The following is a 25,090-nucleotide window of genomic DNA, read 5'->3' on the forward strand; positions in this document are numbered from 1 at the left end:
GCCAAAAGATGGGGTCATAAAAACCTCAAATAACAATGAATTCTTTATAGTAGCCAATGCATCATAAAGTAAAGAGGAGATGAATGCCAAAAGAATTGTATTATTTCTGAAATAAATACTCATTCTAATATGGGTCACATGGACATTCCTATGTTCACATGTTTTTTGGCTCAGTTGACATGATTTGCAAAGGAGATTGATAGTTGGAGCTAGGAGTCCCCAGCTTCAGTCTACAAAAAGAAACTCCAACAGCTTCACAAATAAACAATGCCTATGTGCTGTTTAAAATCTAAATCGTGGGTTCTAATCTCCCCACCCCACCCCCAGTTTTGGGGGGAAACTGGTTAAAATCATTGATAAATTCAGCAAGAGTTTAGGCTTTTAAGGATTTATTAAAAGATATATTAGAAGATACTGAAGAGAGAGAAAGATTGAGAACAGATTCCTTATAGCATGGAAATCCTAGCTTTCCTAGCAGCCCACATGAAGTTCTTCTGCCAAGCTGATGTGTTGAAACAAAAAAGAGAGACCCAGTCTGACAACCTTAGCTTCCTACTTCCTGTCTTCCTCCCCAAAATGGGAGGTTCTTCAAGTTGATTGGTTGAGAGTGGTCTCCTGTTGATGTCGCAGTCCATAGCCTCTGAGAACACACTCTACTCAGGTTTGGCCACATGTGGCCTCAATTTAATCAATCTTAACTAGGTTCAACTTCTGAGAACACCCTACTCAGGGCTGGCCAGGTGTGGTCCCGATTTAATCATCATTAAATAGGTTCTCAGTCTCTCAGTCTCAACCCAATTCAATCAATTCCAAATCAATCTTCAGGTGGGGCTCCTAGGTGGCTGCCAAGTCCCATTATTTTATCACACTTAGTTGTTAGGAATTCAAATTCATTTCCATTCAATTAAATAAATATACATGACATGATTCCTATAAAGGTGTGTTCATTTCAAATGTTAGTAATTTTGCTGTTTGAAAAGAGTGGAGGGACAAAGTGAGAGCCAGAAGTTTTGCTTTAGTTGTACATTCTCCATCACAAAGTCTGACAAAGTGACATCTGAATTCTGATTGGGAAAACTAAGAAAAAGACACAGTGAGTCATTTTTTCTAGCCCAGAGGAACTTAGGAAGATAGTTACAAGGTCTATGGACACTGGGGTGGAGGCTGCCAGAAGCATAGCAGTAGTAGTAGTAGTGGGACAGAAGGCTATGGGTGCAGCAGAAGTGGCAGTGAGGGGCCTAGTATTCAGCAATATTAAGGGAACTAAACACTTGGGCAGAAAGAGATCCCAGAGAACTCCTGTACTAGCAATGGGAGAAGAAAACAGGGGCCACGTGGAAACTCTTTTGCCCAATTCGTACTTTTCAGTAATAGTTCCAGGGTGGAGAGGAGTAGCTGAGAGAGAACAGGCTCCTACATTTATAAGAAAGGAAAAAGTTCCAGAAACATAGCTATCTGACTCTAAGCCAAAGGACAGAGTGGGGACTCAATTCTAATACATAATCCTCCTGTAGAATAAACCAAAGTAAGAGACCAAAACAAATAGGGAGTCAGCAGTTCAGTCACTTTCAAACTGCAGAATGTCTTAGTAAGTTAACTGTAACTGAATCTAGCAGCAGCATATGGAAACAATTGCATATAATCCAATAGATCAAAGTGGGTCAGGAATTGCAGATTAGATAACAAGAGGGGAGTGAACAGATCTCTCTCCAGATCACACCACTCTGAAGGGACTAAAAAATGAGAGTAATGTAAGAAAATTATGAAAACAGAATTAACACAATGTTAAATGACATACAAATACTGAAAAAAAAATAAATCCTTGAAAATCAGAATTATCCCATTGGTAAACAAAGTCTCATTGTAGAAAATGATGTCTTAAAATTAGATGTGGCCAATCTAATAGCTCTATGAATCATAAAGAAACAATAAAAAAGGTAAAAGACAGAAAATTAGAATAAATGTGACACGTCTCATAGACAAAACAAATGAAAAAATAATTTTAGGAAAGATAATTTGAGTCATTGGATTACCATTAAGTCATAAGGGGGAAAAGATCATAGATATAATACTTTAAGAAATTATAAAGGGAAAATTCTCAGATATTTTAGAACTAAAAGGTAAAGTAGAATTTTTTTTTTGATGAGGCAATTGGGGTTAAGTGACTTGTCCAAGGTCACACAGCTAGTAAGTGTCAAGTGTCTGAGGCCGTATTTGAACTTAGGTCCTCCTGACTCCAGGGCCAGTGCTCTATCCACTATGCCACCTAGCTGCCCCCCAAAGTAGAAATTGAAAGAATGTACTGGTCACCTCCTTAAAGAACTCCTAAAATGAAAATTCACTGGAATATTATAGTACAAAACCAGAACTCTTAGGTCAAAGAAAAAGTGCTAAAAGCAGGCAGAAAGAAATCATTCAAATACTGTGAAGCCATAGTCAGGATCACACAAGAAGATTTAGCAGCTTCCATATTAAAGGAGTGCAAGGCTTGGAATATGATATTCCAGAAAGCACAGGAGCCAAGATTATAGCCAATATTAACCTACAAAGAAAAAGTGAATATAATCTTACAGAGGGGGGATGGATATTTAACAAAATAGAAGAGTTTCTAGCATTACTAATAAAAAGAAAAGATCTGAATAGAAAATTTGACATTCAAAAACAAGACTCAAGAGAAGCATAAAAAAGTAAATATGAATAAAAATAATAAGGGATTTAATAAAGTTAAACTGTTTAATTTCTATATGGAAAGATGATACATGTAACTCCTAAGAATTTTATCATTATTAGGACAGTTAGAAGGAGTCTACATAGACAGAGGTATGGGTGTGTCTATTATGTTGGGATGATAAAAAAGAAAGAAAGAATGGAAAGACGAGAAGAAAGAGGAAGAATGGAGAAAATTTTCTCACACAAAAGGGGTGTAATGATTGGAATGACTCCACCTGCTGGAGACTTACTGTAGGAAAGCTCCAACATGAGGAGAGGGCCTCTGAGGGCAGGACCGTGTGTATTTTCTTTGGCGTCAAGAAGTGACGTTTGCTTGTGGGAGGAAGAAGGGGGAGGCTGGCACGCTGGCTCATTTTTTTTCGTGTGGACTCTGGTGGAGAGCAGAGCTAGGAATGCTCTCTCCCTTTAATAGATAGATGAATCTAGGCCTTTCTCTTTCTCTTCACCAAATTCTTATTCTCCTTAATAAGTGCTTAAAAGTCTAACTCTTGCTAAAGCTTATAATTTATTGGCGACCACTCATTAGATTTTAGATAACATAGCTAGAATTTTAGCCCCCTACAGGAGCATAAAATGAAGAGCTTTACAATGAAGAGAAAAATAGGATGGGGCAGGCAACACCTGAATCTTGATATTAGCTGACCAGATTAAAAAATAGAACCACAGATACATACAGGGTTGGATATGAAAATTCACCTTACCTGGGGCAGCTAGGAGGTGCAGTGGATAAAAGCACCAGCCCTGGATTCAGGAGGACCTGAGTTCAAATTCAGCCTCAGACACTTGACATTTACTAGCTGTGTAAACCTGGGCAAGTCACTTAACCCTCATTGCCCCTCCAAAAACAAACAAACAAAATTAAAAAAAAATTTTTTTTTCAATTCTCCTTACCAGAGAAGGGTGGGGGGAGGGGAAGGGACTAACAAAACAGAGGGATTGCAAAATGGAGGGTAGATTAAAAGAGGCAGAAATAAAAACTACATAGTTTTTCAATGAGGGACCGGGCAAAAAAAGAATAGAAGAGAATAGGATAGAGGGAAATACACACCTAGGAATCATAACTTGCGATTGTAAATGGGATTAACATCCATAAAATGGAATAGCAAAATTGATTAGGAACCAGAACCCAATGATATACTATTTAAAAGAGACACATCTGAATGAGAAAGATACACACATAGAGTTAAAATATGGGGCTGGAGAATAATCTATTATTTCATTAATTACAATAATGAGACAATATACCAAAATTTGTGGAATATAGCCAAAACATTATTTAGGGGGAAAATTACATATCAGAATTCTCAAATTAATAAAAATGAGAAAGCATAAAACTAAAAAAAATCTTAGAAAAAACAACGAATTTTAAATCTCCAATTAAACACCAAAATCAAAACCTAGGACCAGATATATTAACAAGTTAATTAACAAGTTGACAATGAATATTTTTTAAAAAGTATTTTACTATTTTCCAGTTACATATAAGGATAGTTTTCAACATTTGTTTTCATAGGATTTTTAGTTCCAATTTTTTCTCCCACCTCCTTTCCCTCCCTCCTCCCCAAGACAGAAAGCAGTCTGATATAGGTTATATATGTATAATCACATTAAACATATTTCTACATTAGTCATCTTGTGAAATAAGAATCAGAGCACAAGGGAAAACCTCCAAAAAGAAGGTAAAAAACCAGTCTAAAAGTAGAAACAGTATGGTTCAATCTGCATTCATAATTTACAGTTCTTTTTTCTGGATGTTGAGAACATTTTCCATCATGAGATCTTTGAAACTGTTTTATATCATTGCACTGCTGAGAAGAGCCAAGTCTATCACCATTGTTCATCACACAATGTTGCTCTTACTGTGTACAGTGTTCTCTTGATTCTGCTCCTTTCAGTCAGCATCAATTCATGTAAGTCCTTCCAGGCTTCTCTGAATTCCTCCTGCTAATTGTTTCTTATATCAGAATAGTATCCCATTACATTCATATACCACAACTTGTTTAGTCATTCCCCTATTTATGGGCATTCCCTCTATTTCCGGTTCTTTGCCACCGCAAAGAGAGTTGCTATAAATATTTTTGTACATGTGGGTCCTTTTCCCTTTTCTATGGTCTCTAGCAGTGGTACCACAGGGTCAAAGGGTATGCCCTTTGGGCATAGATCCAAATTGCTCTCCAGAATGGTTGGATCAGTTCATAGCTCCAGCAACAATGCATTAGTATTCCAATTTTTCCACAGCTTCTCCAACATTTATTATTTTCCTTTTTTGTCATATTAGCCAATCTGATAGGTGTCAGGTGGTACCTCAGAGTTGTTTTAATTTACATTTCTCTGATCAATAGTGATTTAGATCATTTATTCATATGGAAATATATGCCTTTGATTTCTGTTCATCTGTTCATATCCTATGACCATTTCTCAATTGGGGAATTACGTACATTATTATAAATTTTATTTAGTTCTCTCTATATTTTTAAAATGAGGCCTTTATCATAAATACTGGCCATAAAAATTTCCCAACTTTCTGCCTCCCTTCTAATTTTGGCTGCGTCATTCCTGTTTGTACAAAATCTTTTTAATTTAATGTAATCAAAGTCTTCCATCTTGCATAATATTCTCTATCTCTCATTTGGACATAAATTGTTTTCCTCTCCATAGATCTGAGAGGTAAACTATTCCTTCCTCTTCTAATTTATCTATGGTATCAGTCTTTATGTCTAAATCTTGAATCCATTTTGACCTTTTTTTGATATAAGGTGCAAGGTGTTGGTCTATGCCTAGTTTTTGCCATACTGTCTTCCAGTTTTCCCAGCAGTTTTTGTCAAACACTGAGTTCCTATCCCAGAAGCTGAAGTCTTTGGGTTTATCAAACAGTAGATTACTATAGTCATTTACTACTATGTCCCCTGTGCCTAACCTATTCCATTGATCCACCACTCTATTTCTTAGCCTGTACCAAACAGTTTTGATGACTGCCACTTTATAGTATAGCTTCACATTTGCTACAGCAAGCCCACCTCCCTGTGCATTTTTTCATTAGTTCCCTTCATTTTCTTAACCTTTTGACCTTTCTGTCATCAGAATGATATCATATGCATATATGAGATTATTGATATTTATCTCAGTAACCTTAATCTGACATGATCCATCATATAAAAGAACTATTCACTGAAAACTTTTCAGCCAGACATGGGTATTAATGTCTCCTCTGACTTTTGTACATAACAGCTCTCCTGAGATAATATTCATGTTTGAATGATTATAATTATGTCATACAGAACATCATGATAAAGAATTCCTTGATCACATAGTACAATATTAGAAAGGACATTTGGTTTAGGGTCAGAAGGCCTAGGTTTGAGTCTTTGGAGTAAAAAAGTGAGGGGAACCTGTATCTTCCTTCTTTTATCATGAGTAACTATATAATAGAAATGTGATTCAATTTCACTCAACCATGGAAGTCATGTTTTCCTCTTTGTCCTTGTTCTTTAAACCATATAAGCTACAATTCTTGCTTTTAGGCAGATCAAACAAACAGTCATTGTTGTAAGCTAGATAGTAATAAAGTTCTGTATTGTGGCTAGAGTTTGGATAAACTTCTTTTTGGCAAGAAAATATTTTCAAATACTTTTAATGTTTCTTATCTTCCCCATTACTCTTCTTTTCTCCAGGATATATAGTTTCTTTAGCCTATCCTCATAATAATAATGTGCAATTTTAAAAATTGATAGTATATATTTTATATCATCTTAATTTTTAAATATATCCCTTCCTTTTCTACCAACAAGTTATCTCTTAAAACAAAAAATAACAAAGAAGGAAAATTGATGTTAAGCAAAATGAAACAACATATCAATTGAGTTTGACAAAATATGGAATATTCTACACCCCAAATCTCCCATCTCTGAAAAAAATGGATGAGGATATATTTTATCAACCCTTGTCTGTGACCAGGCTTTATCAACATACTATTGATACTGTGTTCATTTTTGTTATTCTGTTCCTTCTGTTTAAAATTAACTTGAATTTTTTTTAACGAAAAGCAAGGGAAAGTTATTTTCTCACAGAGACTTAGAAGGATGCCCAGGCAGGAGATACCCTAATAGCTTTCATTCCATGGTCATTGTCTCCTGAAATATAATCTATGTCCACACGAGGGCAGCAGCATCAAGATCTTGGCAGCCCCTTTTCACAGCTCCTTCCTCATCCTTATTTTTCTCTGATACATATGGAATTTATTTAATTCTTTCTTTTTTATTTAAGAAAAGGGTTTTATTCATCCCCCACACACTCTGAATGTGATCTTCCTAACCATTACCACTTCCCTTTTCTCTTTTGCCTGCCTATATCCTTATCCAGACTCACTTCAATTCCAGGTCAACTAGAGAGCAGTGAAATATGTTTCCACTGCAGGAGATGAGAGCCGCAGCTTTGCTGGCATCTGAGCATCTCCTTCTCCCGTTGCTTTCAAAACTTATCCCTTGGGACTAGATAGGGGATGTGGGCAAGATTCCATATACTTTCCATCCCTGCCCCTCCTTGATGTCAGGGTAAGGTTTTTCTGTTTTTCCCTTGGTCCCCACAAGGTGCTTGGTTCCTGAGTATCCCTGGTTTGCTCCCTCCCCCAGGAACCTCAGCACAGCTTTAAAAACCTGACTAGGTATTTACTTCTTTCAGAAGCAGCTCCTGTTCTCTGTGGCCAGTGGTGAGTTTGACAGTCACTGAGGAAGGGGTATCTGTATAAAGAGAGGTTTTAGACAATGGATGAGACCTTGTGAAATGAACTTTACATAAAACAAGCTAACAGTGGGGAAAGGGGATTAGAAACTGCTTTGTTAAGTTTAAGAGCTAGCTCTTGAGAGAAAACAAAAGGGGATTAGATTGTGTCACATGCTGAATACTATCCTTAGCGGCAGAGAGGTCTGAGACATTGCAGGATGGGGTCCAGCTTCTTGAGGGCTCCAAACATCCTGAGTCCCATGGTAAGCTGTCAGGGACCCATTCATCATCCCATCACAGGGCAATTTTGCTAAGCTATTTTTTTAAACCTATACTAAAATTCTCCTTCCCCACCTCTAAGGTAAAAAATAAAAATAAATAAGATTTCATGGAATCATACATTGGAAAATAACTTGGATATCATCAAATCCAGCCCTGTCATTTTATAGATTAGGAAACTGGAAATGAGAGAGGCTAAGTAATTTTCCTACAGCTAATAAATAACTAAAGCAGGATTAGAACTCGGTTATTCTTGACTCCAAATTCAGCATTTTATTGCCTTTACCTCTTATCTGCCTTCCCCATAAGCACTTCCAAACTTGGGGGCAGTTGGAAAAAAATAAGGCAATGGGCAACTCTCCTAAAACTATTTGAGGTTTCAATAGGGTAAGACTTTCTGAAGGAGGGAACTGGAGTCCTAGCTCTTGCTGCTCTGTCTCAAGTTCCTTCCTCTAAAGTACTTCTTTGCTATTCCAGTTTGGATATATGGTCTCTGTATGCTAGCACAGCTCCAGGGCCAACAGTTTTGTGTGTTAAATTATGGGCCTTAGCTCTATCTTGACTTCCAAAGGATGGTAATTAATTCCAGGGCTTCCAGGTTTCTCTCCTAATGAGTGAAATGGGTAGTATAGGTCCAGAGAGAAGATAAGGATTAACAGAGAACGTGGGCAGGTAGAGCAAGAGAGATGGAACTTATTGTAAATTGGTTGCTATGAAATGTTTATAATTGCATTATATTAAAGTTTACAATAATTAATTATTAAGGAACTGCTAAATGGCTAAGGACATGATAGAATTTATTAGCTTTGGGCTAATTTGTCTGAGGTAGACCAGGTCATTTGTTTTATCCATATTATGTCTTAGTTATTAACTGGTTGGAGGACATAAATGACCCTGAGATCTTGACTGTAGACTGGCCCAAAACAAAAGGCCTCAGAGTAAACCCCTCATTGTAAATAAAAACTCTAATGCAAATTGGAAGTTGAAACCCAAATCTTAGCCAGAGATTTAGAGTAAGCCACAAATTCAAATTCTTATCCTAATCATGGACTGAGCTCTTGATAGAGACAATGTAGTGTTTGAAAAGTTCACTGGATTTGGCATCACAGGACTTGGATTCAAATCTCACCTCTGTTATTAATTAATTAATGTATTTATTTATTTATTTATTTATTGCAGGGCAATAGAGGTTAAGTGACTTGCCCAGGGTCACACAGCTAGTACGTGTCAAGTGGCTGAGGCCAGATTTGAACTCAGGTCCTCCTGAATCCAGAGCTGGTGCTTTATCCACTGTGCCACCTAGCTGCCCCCACCTCTGTTATTTATAATCTATGTCACCAGAGACACAACTTTTACAAGCCCTAATTTCCTCATTTATTAGAAAGAGAGGCAGGAAGGGAGGCATAAAGGGAGGGAGGCGGGGCAGCTATGTGGTTCAGTGGATAAAGTGCAGGGCCTGGATTTAGGAGGACCTGAGTACAAATCCAAACTCAGACACTTGGCACTCATTAGCTGTGTGACCTCAGGCAAGTCACTTTACCCCCACTGCCCTGCCAAAAAAAAAAAAGTTAAAAATTAAAAAAAGGGAAAGAGAGAGAGAGAGAGAGAGAGAGAGAGAGAGAGAGAGAGAGAGAGAGAGAGAAAGGGCTTCTAAGGTCCCTTCCAGTGGTAAATCAATGATAATATGATTTGGGCCATGAACTGACCTCTAACCCTTACAAGGGAATGAGGAATGAATCCTTGAATCCAACCACAAAATGATATATCTTAATTAATTGCCTCACATATGTAATTAGTCACCAGTAGTAAGATTTTAGATAATTTAATACAAATCAAACCCCACTTGCTTGTGATATCTTTTTAAATATACATTAGAGTTTCAGAATTCTTCATTGAAATGGATCATACATTACTTTGCAAATGGCCGAGACACTTTAGTAGAGGTGCATACAAATCTCTATCCCTTCCAAACATGTAGGGTCAAGCTATTCTTGCAACTGTTTATCAGATGACTTGGAGTAGGCAAAGATTGTAGAGTTCTGAAAGGATTAAAGTCCATTCCAAACCAAATGTCTTTTACTTACAGGTTTCATCTTCTGGTCTATTTTGTCTGCTCTCCTCTGATTCCTTTCCAAGTCTTCATCTGATTACTACCCTGACCCTGCACCTCCTTATAACCTGCCCTTATATATCTATTCTGAATTATCCTTTCCCCTGAGTACTTCATTATGGTGATCTTAAATGATACACTCATCCACCCAGCATCCTTCCTTCTGGTGGGTATCCCTGGAATAGGATCCAATATTCACTTCTGGATGGCTTTCCCACTCTGCTTTATGTATGCCTTGGCCACTTTGGGCAACCTCACCATTGTCCTCATCATCCGTGCTGATCAGACCCTTCATGAGCCCATGTATCTCTTTCTGGCCATGCTTTCCACCATTGATATGGTACTTTCTTCTGTTACCATGCCCAAGATGGCCAGTCTCTTCTTCACAGGAAGCCAAGAGATAGAATTTAACCTTTGTCTGACTCAGATGTTCCTTATCCATGCACTGTCAGCCATGGAATCAGCCGTACTTTTGGCCATGGCCTTTGATCGTTTTGTGGCTATCTGCTACCCTCTGCGCCATGCATCTGTGCTTACAACGCCTGTTGTGGGGAAAATTGGGCTAGCAGCACTCGCCCGTGGTTTTGTCTTCTTTTTCCCCTTACCTTTCATCTTGAAGAGGCTGTCCTATTGCCGCAGTAATACTGTCACCCATTCCTTCTGCCTGCACCAGGACATCATGAAGCTGTCCTGCACAGATACCACAGTCAATGTCGTCTATGGACTCTTCATCATTCTCTCTGTCATGGGAGTTGACTCACTTTTCATTGGCTTCTCCTACATTCTAATTCTACAGGCTGTGCTGGGGCTGTCTTCCCGGGGAGCTGCCTTCAAGGCCTTCAACACATGCATCTCCCATCTCTGTGCAGTTCTGGTGTTCTATGTGCCCCTCATTGGCCTGTCTGTGGTACATCGACTGGGTGGTCCTACCTCACTGGTCCATGTGGTCATGGCCAATGTTTACCTTTTGCTTCCCCCTGTTGTCAACCCCATTGTCTATGGGGCCAAAACAAAACAAATCAGGGTTAGGATTCTCCACATGTTCCAACATGATGCTGGGTAAGTAGGGGGACTAAATGTTATCTCAGAGAAGAGAACAATTCTCAACTACATATCACAAGGATATGAGAGATTTGATGGATCTAGTAGGATAGCTTGGAGATGGAACCATGCAGGCTGTTAACCACTTCTGTTCATTCTTTTCGAAAACCCATCCTGGATTGATGAGAGGGTAACTGGCGGCTTTATTCCCTTGGATGGTGAATTTTATAACTATCTTATTCATAATCTGAATATGGAATTCTCAGAGTCTATCCCTGGATCTCTCCTATAGTATGCCCTCCCTTTCACCTACAAAGTGTAAAATACTTACTATTGATCTATTTAAGATGTATTTCACTCATATTTTGTTTATATCATAAAATGAAATATTATATGTAGTGTACTTTACAGGCATATAAATACACAATTTCTGTTATTGTTAATTATCATTAGAATTACAATGTAATAATTAATATTGTATCATTCTAACTATGTGTTCTCTATGTAAACATTCCACTATTTTCTTTTGTAGAGACAACATTTGAGTTCCTTTCTTTGTAGAGCTCCAGAAACAATAAAATGCTTAATAAACACTCTGTATAGCATTGATGATTATAATTATCAAAGATGGAAGAGAAGAGCAATGGAAATCCAGTGTGTCTTTTACATATGGATTTGGGATTATAAAGAAATCAGGAGAATAGAATGGGAATGGCCTTCAAAAATTCTGAAATTAATTAATGAGCAGTAGTCTTTCCAGGGAAATAAGGGGGAATCATGTTACTTCATACTGATGACAGTTGAAAGATTTAAAATCTTAAATTTTAAGTTCAGCTTAAAGAAAAGAATGTAGTACCTCCCACTACCCTAGTCAATAAACTCCAGTGGCTCCTATCAGCTCTGGGATCAAATGTAAAATTCTCTGTTCGGCGTTCAGTGTTAATTTATAATGATCCCCTTGATTTTTTTTTTTTTTTTGGTGAGGCAATTGGGGTTAAGTGACTTGCCCAGGGTCAAACAGCTAGTAAGTCTTAAGTGTCTGAAGCTGGATTTGAACTCAGGTCCTCCTGACTCCAGGGCCAGTGCTCTATACATTGCACCACCTAGCTGCCCCAATCCCCTTGATTTTTGCCAGTATTTTTATACCTAGCCCCTCCCTCATACTTTGATCCATTGATAATGGCTTACATTCTGTTGCTCAAACATGACACTCCACCTACTGACTCTGGGAATTTTTCTGAATATCTCCCATGCTTGAATTGGTTTTCTTCCTTGTCTCTGCCTCCTGGCTTCCTTCTATAAGAAGCCTTTCCCAATCCCCTTAATCCAAGGGGGGGTGTTATTCCTTCTGAGATTATTACTGTTTTTTTTCCTGAAAATAGTTTGTATATAGTTATTTCTATGTTGTTTCCTCCATTTAGACATTAGCAGGAACTATTCTTGACCATTGTGTGTATCCCCAGAATTTTAGTACCTGGCACATAGTAATTGCTTACTTGATAAATGCTTATTGACTTTACCTATCTTAATAGCCTGTCAAGTAGGTTCTATGTTTCCTAACAGGGTTCAAAGACATAAAGAAGCATACTTTAATTCATATTGAAGAATTTTGAACTAATAACTTGTTAAGGGGGCAGCTAGGTGGCACAGTGGATAGAGCACTGGCCCTGGATTCAGGAGGACCTGAGTTCAAATCCAGCCTCAGACACTTGACACTTACTAGCCGTGTGACCTTGGGCAAGTCACTTAACTGTCTTTGCCCAACCAAAAAAAAATAGCAATAACTTGGTTAAAATTTTTTTTTCATTGCAGGGCAATTGGGGTTAAGTGACTTGCCCAAGGTCACACAGCTAGTAAGTATCAAGTGTCTGAGGCCGAATTTGACCTCAGGTCCTCCTGAATCCAGGGCCAGTGCTCTATCCACTGTGCCATCTAGCTGCCCCTGAGCAATAACTTGATAAAAAAAATATACCAGCCTGTCTTGAGAGGTCTCAAGCTACCCAGCAATACAAGGCCATAGATTTAGAGCTGGAAAGGACCTTAGAGACCTTCTAGTCTAACCCCTTTTTTGCAGTTGATGAAACTAAGGCCTAGACAGGTAAATTGGCTTAACCAAAGTCACTCATGTAGTAAGCAGCAGAGTCAAGATTCAAACCCTGGGATTTGATTCTAGAGTCAATGATCTTTCTGTACAGCTAATCCACATTCCTGTCCATTTTTTTCACTATTTCCCATGATATTCTTGACTTTTTGTTTTTCCAGATGAATTTTATCATTATTTTTTCTAGCTCTCTAAAATAATTTTCAGGTAGTCTGATTGGTATGGCACTGAATAAGTAAATTAACTTAGGTAGAATTGTCATTTTTATTATATTAGCTCGGCCTATCCATGAGCAATTGATATCTTTCCAATTTTTTAGATATGATTTGATTTGTGTGAAAAGTATTTTGCAATTGTGTTCACAGAGTTCCTGGGTTTGTCTTGGCAAGTGGACTCCCAAGTATTTTATATTATCTACTGTTACTTTAAATGGAATTTCTCTTTCTATCTCTTGCTGCTGGAATTTGTTGGTCATGTATAGAAATGCTGATGATTTATGTGGATTTATTTTATATCCTCCTACTTTGCTAAAGCTGTTAATTGTTTCAAGTAATTTTTGAGTTGATCCTCTAGGATTCTCTAAGTATACCATCATATCATCTGCAAAGAGTGATTATGCTTTTGTTTCAGCCAAATCTGTCAAAACACATTTTTACTAATGTAAAATTCTTCCTGAAGAGAGAGTCTGGCCAGTCTAGAGAGAGAGGGTCTTTCCTACTAAATCTGAAAATACTTCCTTTCCTAGAACTAATATTTTATAGTAACAATGAAACACAAGATGAAGAAATTTCATAATAATAATAGTCAGTCAACAACAACTTGTCCATGCTTACACAATATTTCAGGCTCTGTACTAATTGCTGGGAATAGAAAAAGAAGCTGAAAGAAATCAGCCCTTAAGATGCTTATATTCTAATACAGGAAGACAACACATAAAAGGAACCAAAAAAGGGGTTTGTGGAATGAAGAGACTCTGCAGCAGGACATTATGGAGGAGTCCTAATTGCAGCTTGGTGAAAAATGAACACATGGTTTGATTGAGCATCGTACAAAAATGGAGGTTCTGGGAGGAGCCATCCAGGTGACTTAGAATATTTCCAAGGTATCAACACCATCATCAAAATGTTATTGGGATCAAATTTTTTCTGGGGCATAATAGAGGAGTCTAGTTTATAGTTTATTAAAAAATGAAATAAAGAAAAATATGCTGTTTCAGTTTGGTGTTTTAGACTTATTTAAAAGAGATCAATATTAATGTTGGTACCCAGGCTTGGAGATTTGCTTTTCCACCTAACCATTATTTCTGTGTAATTACTGCCTTTGGACAATGATAAACAAAAATGACTCCTCTATCAGTTAGGTTAGCAAAAAAAGACATTCCTTGTCTTCTTTTGGTCAACCATAAAAGTCTAGTTTGAGCCCATACACCCCCTCTGTTCCCTCTAATTTCCATGGGGACATAAGTTGCCTACCTATTTAGATTAGTTCTTCTATTCAAGGAGTTTTATTAGGGATGATTCAAGGGAAACCATGAACTTAAGTTCTACGACACTGTCACAACATTAATTCCCAATTGTTATGACATAATTGAGGTCTTGGAGATGCTTACTTCTACAATATTATCATTACTATTATCATTGTTACTGATGCTCCTACTATTCCTACAACCACTAAATCAAATCAAATAAATAAGTATTTGAGCATCTATCATATTTCAGATATTGTGCTAAGCTACCATCACTATTACTCCTCCAATATCAGAAGCAATGAGATGGGCCATGGTTTTAAAGAGCCACCAGTGAAGGGGAGAGACCTATTGACTTGAGTGGGAGCTTAGAGATAATCTAGCTCAACCTTCTATAGGACAATGGTTCATTTCCTAGATGAAACTTATAAATATTGCCTGAATCCCTTCTCATATTCTACCTTAGAGAACTATTGGTTTAGTGGACAGAGCTCTATATTAGGATTCAGATTACCTTACCCAATTCTGCCTCTAACTTTATGTATGATCCTGGCACAGTAGGTGTGAAATAAATACTGGTTGAGGTTAATTGGATTACCATTTCTTTAAACTGTGTCAATAACATAATTTATTGAATCTCTCAAAAAGGCTTGAAAGTGGCAAAAGAACACTTATAGGTAGAATTTAAAACTATCTTTAGTTTCAAGGTACTTAGTCTTAAAATCAAGTAAGTCTAATAGAAAACCACTTTTTATTCTCAAGAAACATCATATTATTTGTTTTTTGTTTTTTTTGGGGGGGGGTTGTTTTGTTTTGTTTTGTTTTTAGTGAGGCAATTGGAGTCAAGTGACTTGCCCAGGGTCACACAGCTAGTAAGTGTTAAGTGTCTGAGGCTGGCTTTGAACTCAGGTACTCCTGACTCCAAGGCCCTTGCTCTATCCACTGCGCCATCTAGCTGCCCCTGAAACACATCATTTTTAATGTTAGTTGGAAAGAGGGTTAAAGGAAGAAAAAAGGATTCATTTTTCTTAGATATTTGGTAATTTAATGTTTAGAGTTCAGGGGGGAGTCTGCTAAAAAAAGGTCTACTCCCAAGGGACTCCATGATAGCTCAGACAGACACCACTTTCCATAGCCCCAGAGAGACTGTAGAGCAGAGGCTTAGATCCCAGGGAGGTGGAGAAAATGCCTATCCTGCTTCTATTAAAGAAGCTATCAGAGCCAGGTGGACTGCCAGAAAGAAGACAGCAAGCTTCAGGATTGAGAGCAGCTAATGGACCATTCTAGGGTTATCTCATATATCTCTTTACCTCCAAGTTGTCCTTCTCTTCTGGCTAAACACTTAGAGGTAGGAAAAGAGGGTCTCTTGGGCCAAAAGGGAGAACCTCCTAATACTCTTGTTCACACACATACGTCCCAGTTTTGGGTTTTTTGTTTTTTTTTTTTTTGGTCCTGGAATTTCTATTTCTTGCATGGGGCAATGAGGGTTAAGTGACTTGCCTAGGGTCACACAACTAGTAAGTATCAAGTGTCTGAGGCCAGATTTGAACTCATGTCCTTCTGAATCCAGGGCCAGTGCTTTATCCACTGAGCCACCTAGCTGTGCCACCTAATTTTTTATGCAGAATATATTCAACAAATGGACCAGGAAGGGAAGAACACCCTATTCATGTGAGCTAGGAGTTCTCTGCTGGACTGAGTATATCCCCAGAGAATACTCCCTCTAATTTTTGCCTTCCACACTCTCCTCCCAAGAGGAAACACAGAACTGAAGTTACACATTATAGACTCATTGTTATGATGTGAGACCAGTGATAAATAGCCCAGCATCTGAGAGGCCCAGATAATAGCCAACCCACAACTTTCTATTGAGAGTGTGAGGAAAAGAAGACTTCTCCTGATTTCTCTACAGCTTAGGTGAGTCTAGGGGAAAAAGGCGTTTCTTACAAGGCTTTTGTGGCAAGTGGTGGATAAGGTGAGGAGGGGGGAGCATGGAAACAGTGCCCATAAGAGGAAGAATGAAAAAGTGGTCAAGGTCAGTATTTGGTACTTTTAATCTTAGTATAGAGGGCAATGATAGGAGGAAAGGGATTAAACACAGTCTGATCAGCTACTTAAATGTAGAGATTCAAAAGGAATTTCCAAAATTATTTTCTAGACCAAGGTTTGTTGATATGCCCAAGAAGAGCCTTGAAGAAATGTGGCTAATTTGCATTTTTAGTCTATGGTCAGGGTCAAGGCTCAAGATACAGCCTGAATAGCCTATGATAGCTAACATTTGATCTCAATCTATGGGGTGGGAAAGACCCAGAAAGAAGATGAGGATGCATAAGGTCAATATGTATATTGAGAGATCAAGATGATACCACAGTTCTTCAGAATCTTGACTTTTAGGAGTATGTCTGGCCCAAATAATTTATCCTTCCTCTTTCTTTCCACTGCCCCAATCTTGTTCTTTCTTCCCTTGACTATTTGTAAGAAACTTTCACTTGCCCTTCAAGGATTAGCTTAATGAAAATCAAAGAAGTGCTTCATACTTCAGCAAAAGGATTCTGGGAGAGAAATGATCTTGAGTTAAGGAATGAGACCTTGTGACTACTGCCTTCACTGGTTTGCTACAATTGCCACATATTTTCTTAAGGCTGGATGTGAGGACTTCTGAAAATTCCCTTCTTGTCAGAGGAGATCTGACTTCCCCACCCAGGCCCATGAAGAAAGATTCTGAGATTTCCAAGTATTTCTAGAATCTCCTCTAGGAACATTCTCTTCCATATATTCCTAGCAGAGATGATTTAAGTACCTGTAACCCCTTGCCAATGTTACCATTGGTAACCTAATCAGCCATTTTATGAAACTGAATTAAGAGAAGCTCTTAGTTTCACTGAGTTCAGCTAATATGCACAAATGAGATTTCTTGGTCTCCTTTCTCATCCTCTAGGAAAACAAAACAAAGGGAGATCTACCCTCCCTGAACTTGGGATCTCCTACTTTCCATCTGGATTTATAATTCATAGGTCCATGGACTCAAAGAATCTTAAAGTTAGAAGTTATCTTGGAGATCATTTATCCTAGAGGTTCTTAACCATGTTTTTTGCATCATGTATCCCCTTTGATAGTTAAATGAACTTTATGGACCCCTTCTCAGAATGTTTTAAATAAATAAAGTAAAATATATAGGATTTAAAAGGAAATCAATTACATAGAAATATAGCTACTAAAATATTTAAAAGTGTAAAATCCCCAGATATACAACCCTTGATTTTAGTTCAATCATTCATATATATATATATATATATATATATATATATATATATATGTGTGTGTGTGTGTGTGTGTGTGTGTGTGTGTATACACATATGTACACACATACATATATATGTATATATACATATGATTGGTGAAACTAAAGTCCAAAGACATAGGTGATTCAGTCAAGGTCACCCATCAAGTTAGTACCAAAGCTAGAATTAAACCCTAATGTTCTCAGTATTCCATCCAAAGTGTTCTTTCCAATCCACAAATGCAGGCACACTTCCAACCCCATTTGAACTTTTTGTTCTCTTTAATTATGCTGCTGTTCTTCTGGCCCTGATTCATCATATTTAAGAAGTTAAGAAAAAATAGAGCACATATATTTAAGTTCCAGTTCTTGGCACTGACTTGCTGTTTAACATGAGACAAGTCACTTAGCCTCTATTATACTCAGTCTCCTTAGTGGTAAAATGGGTATGACTCTACAAAATTTTTGTGACAATCAGATAAGAAAATGGGTATCAGAATACTCTGAAGAAGTTATGGAAACAGTACAAACATGAAAACCTAGACTGTGGAAATGAACATCCCACAAATGCTTGCCACCACACAGGGTAATGTAGTCATGGAGTGGTCATTTACCACTGGAGAAGGTTGTGGGATGCCAAACACACTGAGAAGAGAGAAGAGCAAATAAAGAGGTGGGAAGGCCTTGGGAAGGGGGGCAAGAATCCCGTGGGACTAAGATTTCCTGTCTCAGTGTCAATGGACTGAGACTCTTGTGACTCCATCTCTGAGGAAAGGGCTCATAGGCAGACTTCCTATGGAAGATTGTCCCTGAACCAATTGTGAGTTAAACTGAACCATGTGACAACTTAAATCTTTCAGAGAAAAGTTTAGGAAATATCTGCTTTCCAGGGACTGGGAGGGATTTAGAGGATTTTGAATAACATTTTTTCTTGTTCATCTTAATTTTATTATACTTTTTTTTTTGGCAGGGCAATTGGGGTTAAGTGACTTGCCCAGGGTCACACAGCTAGTAAGTGTTAAGTGTCTGAAGCCAGATTTGAACTCAGGCACTCCTGAATCCAGGGCTGATGCTCTATCCACTGCACCACCTAGCTGCCCTTATTATACTTTCAATAGCATGCTCTTCATTTCCTGTTCCCTTCAGACCAACTAAGCATCAGAAAAAGACCTTTAAGTTGTGAATCTTCTGTAGGCCAGCCAGTTGGGGGGGAGGGGGTCCAGTAGAAAACTTATTCCTCTGTGAAGAACTGTTCTGAATCAGTATGGGGTCCAACTCTGGAAGCCAATTCCAAGCCTAAGCCCCATCTTGAGTTCTCATAAAATTACAGAACTTAGACCAAACAGGGATCCTGGAGGTTTAATGGAGAAACTGAGGCCCAAAGAGATGATGTGACAGTCAATTTCATGAGGGTGGTGAATATTAGCGGACAGAGCCAAAATTGGAACTAAAGTCTTATGACTCTAAGCCCAGAGCTCTTTATAACTCAGCTTTATAATGCTTCTCCCTTTCAACCTCTACTGTATCTTATGTGTACCTAGTTATTTACTCATCCTCTCTCCCATTAGAATGTGCAGGGACCATTTTGCTTATTTTTGTGTTCCCAGTGTTTAGTTCAAGGACTGACACATAGAAAATGCTTCATAAGTGTTTGTCAGAAAACAAAATTGTTTGTCAGTAGTTGACTATTTTCTAATGTAATCCACATCCCAGAGTTGCCAGAGGATAATAATCTCTCTCTTCTTCCAATACATTCAGTGCACATAAATAAGCGATATAAAACAGGAAAATTCTCGAGTTTGGATATAAGGATTTCGTTTCTGCCTTGGTCTTGTACATTGGCACTGCAACTAACTCAAAAAGAATAGGGTTTTTTGTTTGTTTGTTTTCCATAGCTATGATTTCATTGGTGTGAAAAAGGATTGGTTACAAAACTCTCTCTACCAATGACCATCAGAAATTCTTCTGCAGAATTGCTATGGGATAATCAAGGGTTGAGAATTGCTCAGGGTCCTATATTCTGAGTGTGTCAAAGAAAGGTCTTGATCAGAGGATAAGTCCAGCTCTCTATACACTCAATCTTGCTGTCTCTCAGGGAGACTAGGACTATAAACATCAACCTCAAAGGGACATCAGAACCTACTAAGTTCAGGCCTTTCACCTTACAGAGGAAAATTAGGCCCAGGGAATTTAAGCAATTTGCTCAGAGCTATATAAGGAATAAATATGAGAGGCAGAATTTTGATTCCAAACCCAGTGCTCTTTACCTGTTTTGGTAATTATTTGTGAATTGGAAAATCTATAGATAGTAGAGTTGATCTAATATAGGTTACTTATTTATGTATATATGTGTATACTGTAATTGAGAATTATTCTACAATATTTGCAGAAGGGAATCAGACATGTTTATGGAAATATGAAAGTGGGGAAGAGGAGTTGGTATGGGGAGCTATGTTGAGCTTGAGGCTCTTTCAAGACTTGTGAATGAAGATATCCATCAGCTTATTGGAAATGTATGATCAGGGGCAGCTAGGTGGCACAGTGGATAGAGCACCGGCCCTGAAGTCAGGAGGCCCTGAGTTCAAATCTGGCCTCAGACACTTAACACTTACTAGCTGTGTGACTCTGGGCAAGTCACTTAACCCCAATTGCCTCACAGAAAGAGAGAGAGAGAGAGAGAGAGAGAGAGAGAGAGAGAGAGAATATAGCCCAAGACCTATAAGCCAGGGAATTTCCCTTCAACTTGTGGCAAATTTCTAGAATATCTTATTCAAAGGCTGGTTAATGAACATCTGAGGAAGCAGTGATCCCAAAAAGCCAACCTGGTTTCACCAACACTAGGTCATTCTATACTAAATCATTTCCTTTTTTTGGATCGAGTTACTCTATTGTTAGGTAAGATAAAGTCTATTGCTATAGACTTACCTAAATTTTGCCAGACTCTTCCCAAAGCCTTCCTGTACAAAGGGCAGAAAGTAGACTTGCAGCTCATTTCACTTTGGATCTGCAGGTCTACCTGGTTTCAGTTCCATGGAACAAGATGCCCCTTAACACTTACTGGCTGTGTGACCCTGAGCAAGTCACTTAACCCCAATTGCCTCACCAAAAAAAAAAAAAAAAAAAAAAGGAAATGTATGATCAGAGCTCAGGAGTGATTAACACTGGAGATAATAGATTTAGAAAACCTCTGTATAGAGGTGATAGCTGAAACCATGGTACTGTGAGGAAGTGGAGAAATTCAGTATAGTTCCATGTTTGAAGAAGTTTGATGATGGAGTAAAGGAAAGAGAATAGGCTACAGTGCTGTGGGGAGGTGGTTATTAGACTGTTGTTTTGGTGATTATTGCTTTGAGAGATTTGGGAATGAGTATAGGCAGAGGGGAAAGAAAAAATTGCAAGAAGAAGTTGCCGATGAAAGAAAGAGAATGAGTAATGGATGGACCAAGGTCCTAGAAAATATAGTGAAGACAGGCCCAAGTTATAGGTGGTTTGGGCTGAGATAGGGTTTTAAATTACAGTTACATTTGGTATTCTGATATGTTAGAATTTGATGATTGTGGTTAGGATTAAGAACATAGGTAGTTCTGGATTTCCAGATAAGAATAGATTTGGGATGAAGATTAGATCTAGCAGAAGGTTAAGGGATACTTTTAAGCTAAAGATTAGGTTTGAATTTGTAATTAAGTAAAGCATTAGAATTAGGTTAAGGATTGTTTGGGGGGGTGAGGTGGATATTAAGACTATAATGAGAATTCCATATAGTATATTGGGTTTGGGGTTAGGAGTAATATCATAAAATCATAGATTTAGAGCAGGAAAAGATATTAAAGATCATAAGGCTTAAAAATCAGCATTTTATAAATGAGGAAAGTGAGGCACAAAGAAGTTAAATGCTTTACCTGTCATACATCTAGAAAGTATATGAGGCACGGTTTGAACTCAGATCTTCCTCACTTGATTCTCAGTACTCTATCCATGCCACCTATCTTAAATCTAAGATGATGGTCCTAACTGGCCACCCAGTTTTGGACAGCACCCCATTCTAATTGGTATTCACTCCATACTTTTTCTAACTTGTCTCCATGTTGGGCTATCTCATCCATCTTTACCATATAGTTCATTTAAGGATTTGAATTAATTTTAAATTTAGAGCTTGGATTAGGATTAAATACAAGGATAATATTAGGTCAGGAATTGGAATTATAATTATTATTACTGCTTCAAATCCAACATTAATCCTATAGTAACATTAATGAGCATTATCTTCATTTTTTCCTCATCTAGCTCTAAATTTAACTTTTTGTTGTTGTTGCTTTTGAGTTTTCATTTCCTTAATTTACCTTGTTTCCTCTTTATCGCTCCCAGAGAGACAACCCCAAATTGAAAAGAATTTCTTTTTAAGAGAAAAAATATATTTAAAAAACACAGGTAAACTACCAATTGAAAAAAAAGAAAAGAGATGCAATATTCCATACTCTCTTGCACATGAATTTCTTTTTTAGAGGGTTGTGAAGGCAATTAAGGTAAAATCTCTTGCCCAGGGTCATGCAGTAAGTGTCTGTAGTCAGATTTGAACTCAGATACTCCTGACTCCATGGCTATTACTCTAGACACTGAACCACCTAGCTACTTCCCACTTTCACAATTACTTGTGAAAAAAAAAAAGTAAGTAGAGTTATCTTTTCATAGCTCTTCTTTGGGGCCAACCCTGATCTTTGGAATTTTGTATATTCATTCCTTATTGTTTTGTTGTTCTTTTAATTTATGAAGCCATAGTCATTGTGTATATTTCCTTGTTTCTCTGTATTCATCATATTAATTATTTCTTACATCACAGCAATATTTCATTATATTTCACGTACCTTATTTCTGTTTTAGTCATTATGAAAATGATGGGCATCTACTTTGTTTCTTGCTCTTTAATGTTATTTTTTAAAGTGCTGCTGTATTGTATATACATGCAGTATATACATGTATAACAATGGCCTCCTTTAGGTATATGTTTAACAGTGTAATTTCCAGGTCAAAAAGTATGAATGTCATTTGCATATTTCTACATTAGTATCCATAATGATAAAATCTTAAGATTTATAAAATATTTTTCTTATCAGTCAAGTAACAGAAATATTGTCATACCCATTTCACTGATTCAGAGACAAAGTCTCATAGAAGTTAAGTGATTTGTTCAGGTCAACTTGGTAAGATACAAGCCCACACCATTAATATAGCTAATATATTCCTATGACCATGTAGTTAATCATGTAAGTACTTTCAGACTTTTCTGATTTGCATTGAGTTTTGTATGTTAAGAAACTTATAAAATTAGGATGGAGTTTGTTAAAGCTCAGTATTATAGCTAAGCTCCCAGTGATATAACTGTCTTTTAGATAAGACTATAGCTCTTACTGTAGCTAGGTGGTGCACTAGGTAGAGTGCCAGGCCTGAAGTCTGAAAGACTCATCTTCATGAGTTCAAATTTTGCCTCAGACTTAACAGCTGTGTGACCTTGGGAAAATAACGTAATCCTATTTGCCTTAGTTCTTTATATGTAAAATGATCTGGAGAAGAAAATGACAAAACATTCTACTATCTTTGACAAGAAAACCCTAATGGGAACATGAACAGTTGGATACAACTGAAACAATAACATAATTCTTACTATGTTTGAGTTTTTGTTTTCTTCTTGTTTATTTTAATATGGATCTCAACAACCTTTAGATTAAAATTAGGGTTAAAATTCTAAGTCATGATGAAATTCAGAGATAGGATAAAGTTTAGGGATGAGTTCAAAATTAGGGTTGGATTCCAATTAAGGCTAGATTATTTTGGAGTTAAGTTTATAATCCTCACTTGTCTTGAGTTCAGAGTTTGGGTCAGGGAACAGTACAGCTATCCATTTTGGTCAGGATAACTATGAATTTGGTATTTCAAAGTTTCTGACAATAGTCTTAATTCATTAACTTTGTATTCCAGATTTTCCTGGATTGGCCCTGTTCCTGACCTGCCACCTTCATCATGTTATTTCCCAATGGTAATGACACAAGAGCCACCTACTTTATCCTAATTGGTCTCCCAGGTATAGAGGCAGCTCAGTTTTGGCTGGCCTTTCCCCTGTGCTTTCTGTACCTCATTGCTGTGTTGGGCAACCTCACCATTATTTACATCATAAAAACAGAGCGGAGCCTACATGAGCCCATGTACCTTTTCCTATGCATGCTCTCTACAATTGATATCCTTATCTCTACTTCCTCCATGCCCAAGATGTTGGCTATCTTCTGGTTCAATGCCACCACCATCCAATTTGATGCTTGCTTAATACAGATGTTTGCTATCCATTCCCTTTCTGGCATGGAGTCCACTGTACTCCTGGCCATGGCCTTTGACCGCTATGTGGCTATTTGCCACCCTTTGCGCCATGCTGCTGTGTTCACTTCACCCCGTATTGCCAAGATTGGCTTGGCATCTGTGATTCGAGGGGCAGTCCTCATGGCCCCATTGCCCATTTTCATCAAGCGCCTCCCCTTTTGCCATTCTAATATCCTTTCCCATTCCTATTGTCTTCATCAGGATGTCATGAAGTTAGCATGTGCTGACATTCGTGTTAATGTGATCTATGGCCTCATTGTTATAATCTCTGCCATTGGTCTAGACTCAGTGCTCATATCCCTCTCATATTTATTCATCCTCAAAACTGTATTGGGTCTGACACGGGAGGCCCAGTCAAAGGCCTTCAGCACCTGTGTTTCCCATGTCTGTGCAGTCTTTATCTTCTTTGTTCCCTTCATTGGCCTGTCTATGGTGCACCGTTTTGGCAAGAGGACTGGCTCTAACTTACACATTATCATGGCCAATGTTTACCTGATAGTACCTCCTGTGCTAAACCCTATTGTCTATGGTGTGAAGACTAAGCAGATCCGCCAGCGAATTATACAACATTTTTACTCAACTTCTGGCACTTCACATTTATAGATCCAGGTCCTCTCCTGGTATTTCCTGTGGTGGGGCAGGGTGTTGATATTTAAAGCCTTTAATAGTTGGACCCAAGTCTGCTTTTATAGGATTATTTCACATCACTTTCTCTCATAGCCTTGACAGTCAAGTCAAATGGCATTTCCTACTTCCTATTCCCTAAACTCATCAATTAACCTCTCACCTCCACACCTTTCCATAGAGGATCTCTTATGCCTGGAATTCATGCCATCTTCTTGAATCCTTAACAAGCTATAAGGCTCAATTCCAGTGCCACCACTGAGGAGTATTCTTTCATGATCTTCTTAGTTGGGGATGATCTTCCTCTTCTTGAATGATTTTGTGCTTCCTCATAAGTGAAATTACTCTATTCCTCCCAAGTAAAATTTGAGAGTA

At 37.9% G+C, this 25,090-nt stretch overlaps 2 protein-coding genes across 2 annotated transcripts; both read left to right on the forward strand.

Annotated features, from left to right (window-relative positions):
* The first annotated feature begins 9,956 nt into the window (after positions 1-9,956).
* Positions 9,957-19,120, forward strand: LOC122748018 (olfactory receptor 51D1). Its single transcript, XM_043993758.1, has 3 exons — positions 9,957-10,882; positions 15,841-15,871; positions 18,989-19,120. The coding sequence occupies exons 1-3, from the start codon at positions 9,957-9,959 to the stop codon at positions 19,118-19,120; spliced, it is 1,089 nt and encodes a 362-aa protein (XP_043849693.1).
* Positions 19,121-23,740: 4,620 nt separating this feature from the next.
* Positions 23,741-24,694, forward strand: LOC122748019 (olfactory receptor 51E1). The gene has a single exon (XM_043993759.1). It carries the CDS (start codon positions 23,741-23,743, stop codon positions 24,692-24,694), a length of 954 nt encoding a protein of 317 aa, XP_043849694.1.
* The last annotated feature ends 396 nt before the right edge of the window (positions 24,695-25,090 follow it).

The sequence above is a fragment of the Dromiciops gliroides genome, chromosome 3 (genome assembly GCF_019393635.1).
Source record: "Dromiciops gliroides isolate mDroGli1 chromosome 3, mDroGli1.pri, whole genome shotgun sequence".
In the NCBI taxonomy this organism is placed as follows: Eukaryota; Metazoa; Chordata; class Mammalia; order Microbiotheria; family Microbiotheriidae; genus Dromiciops; species Dromiciops gliroides.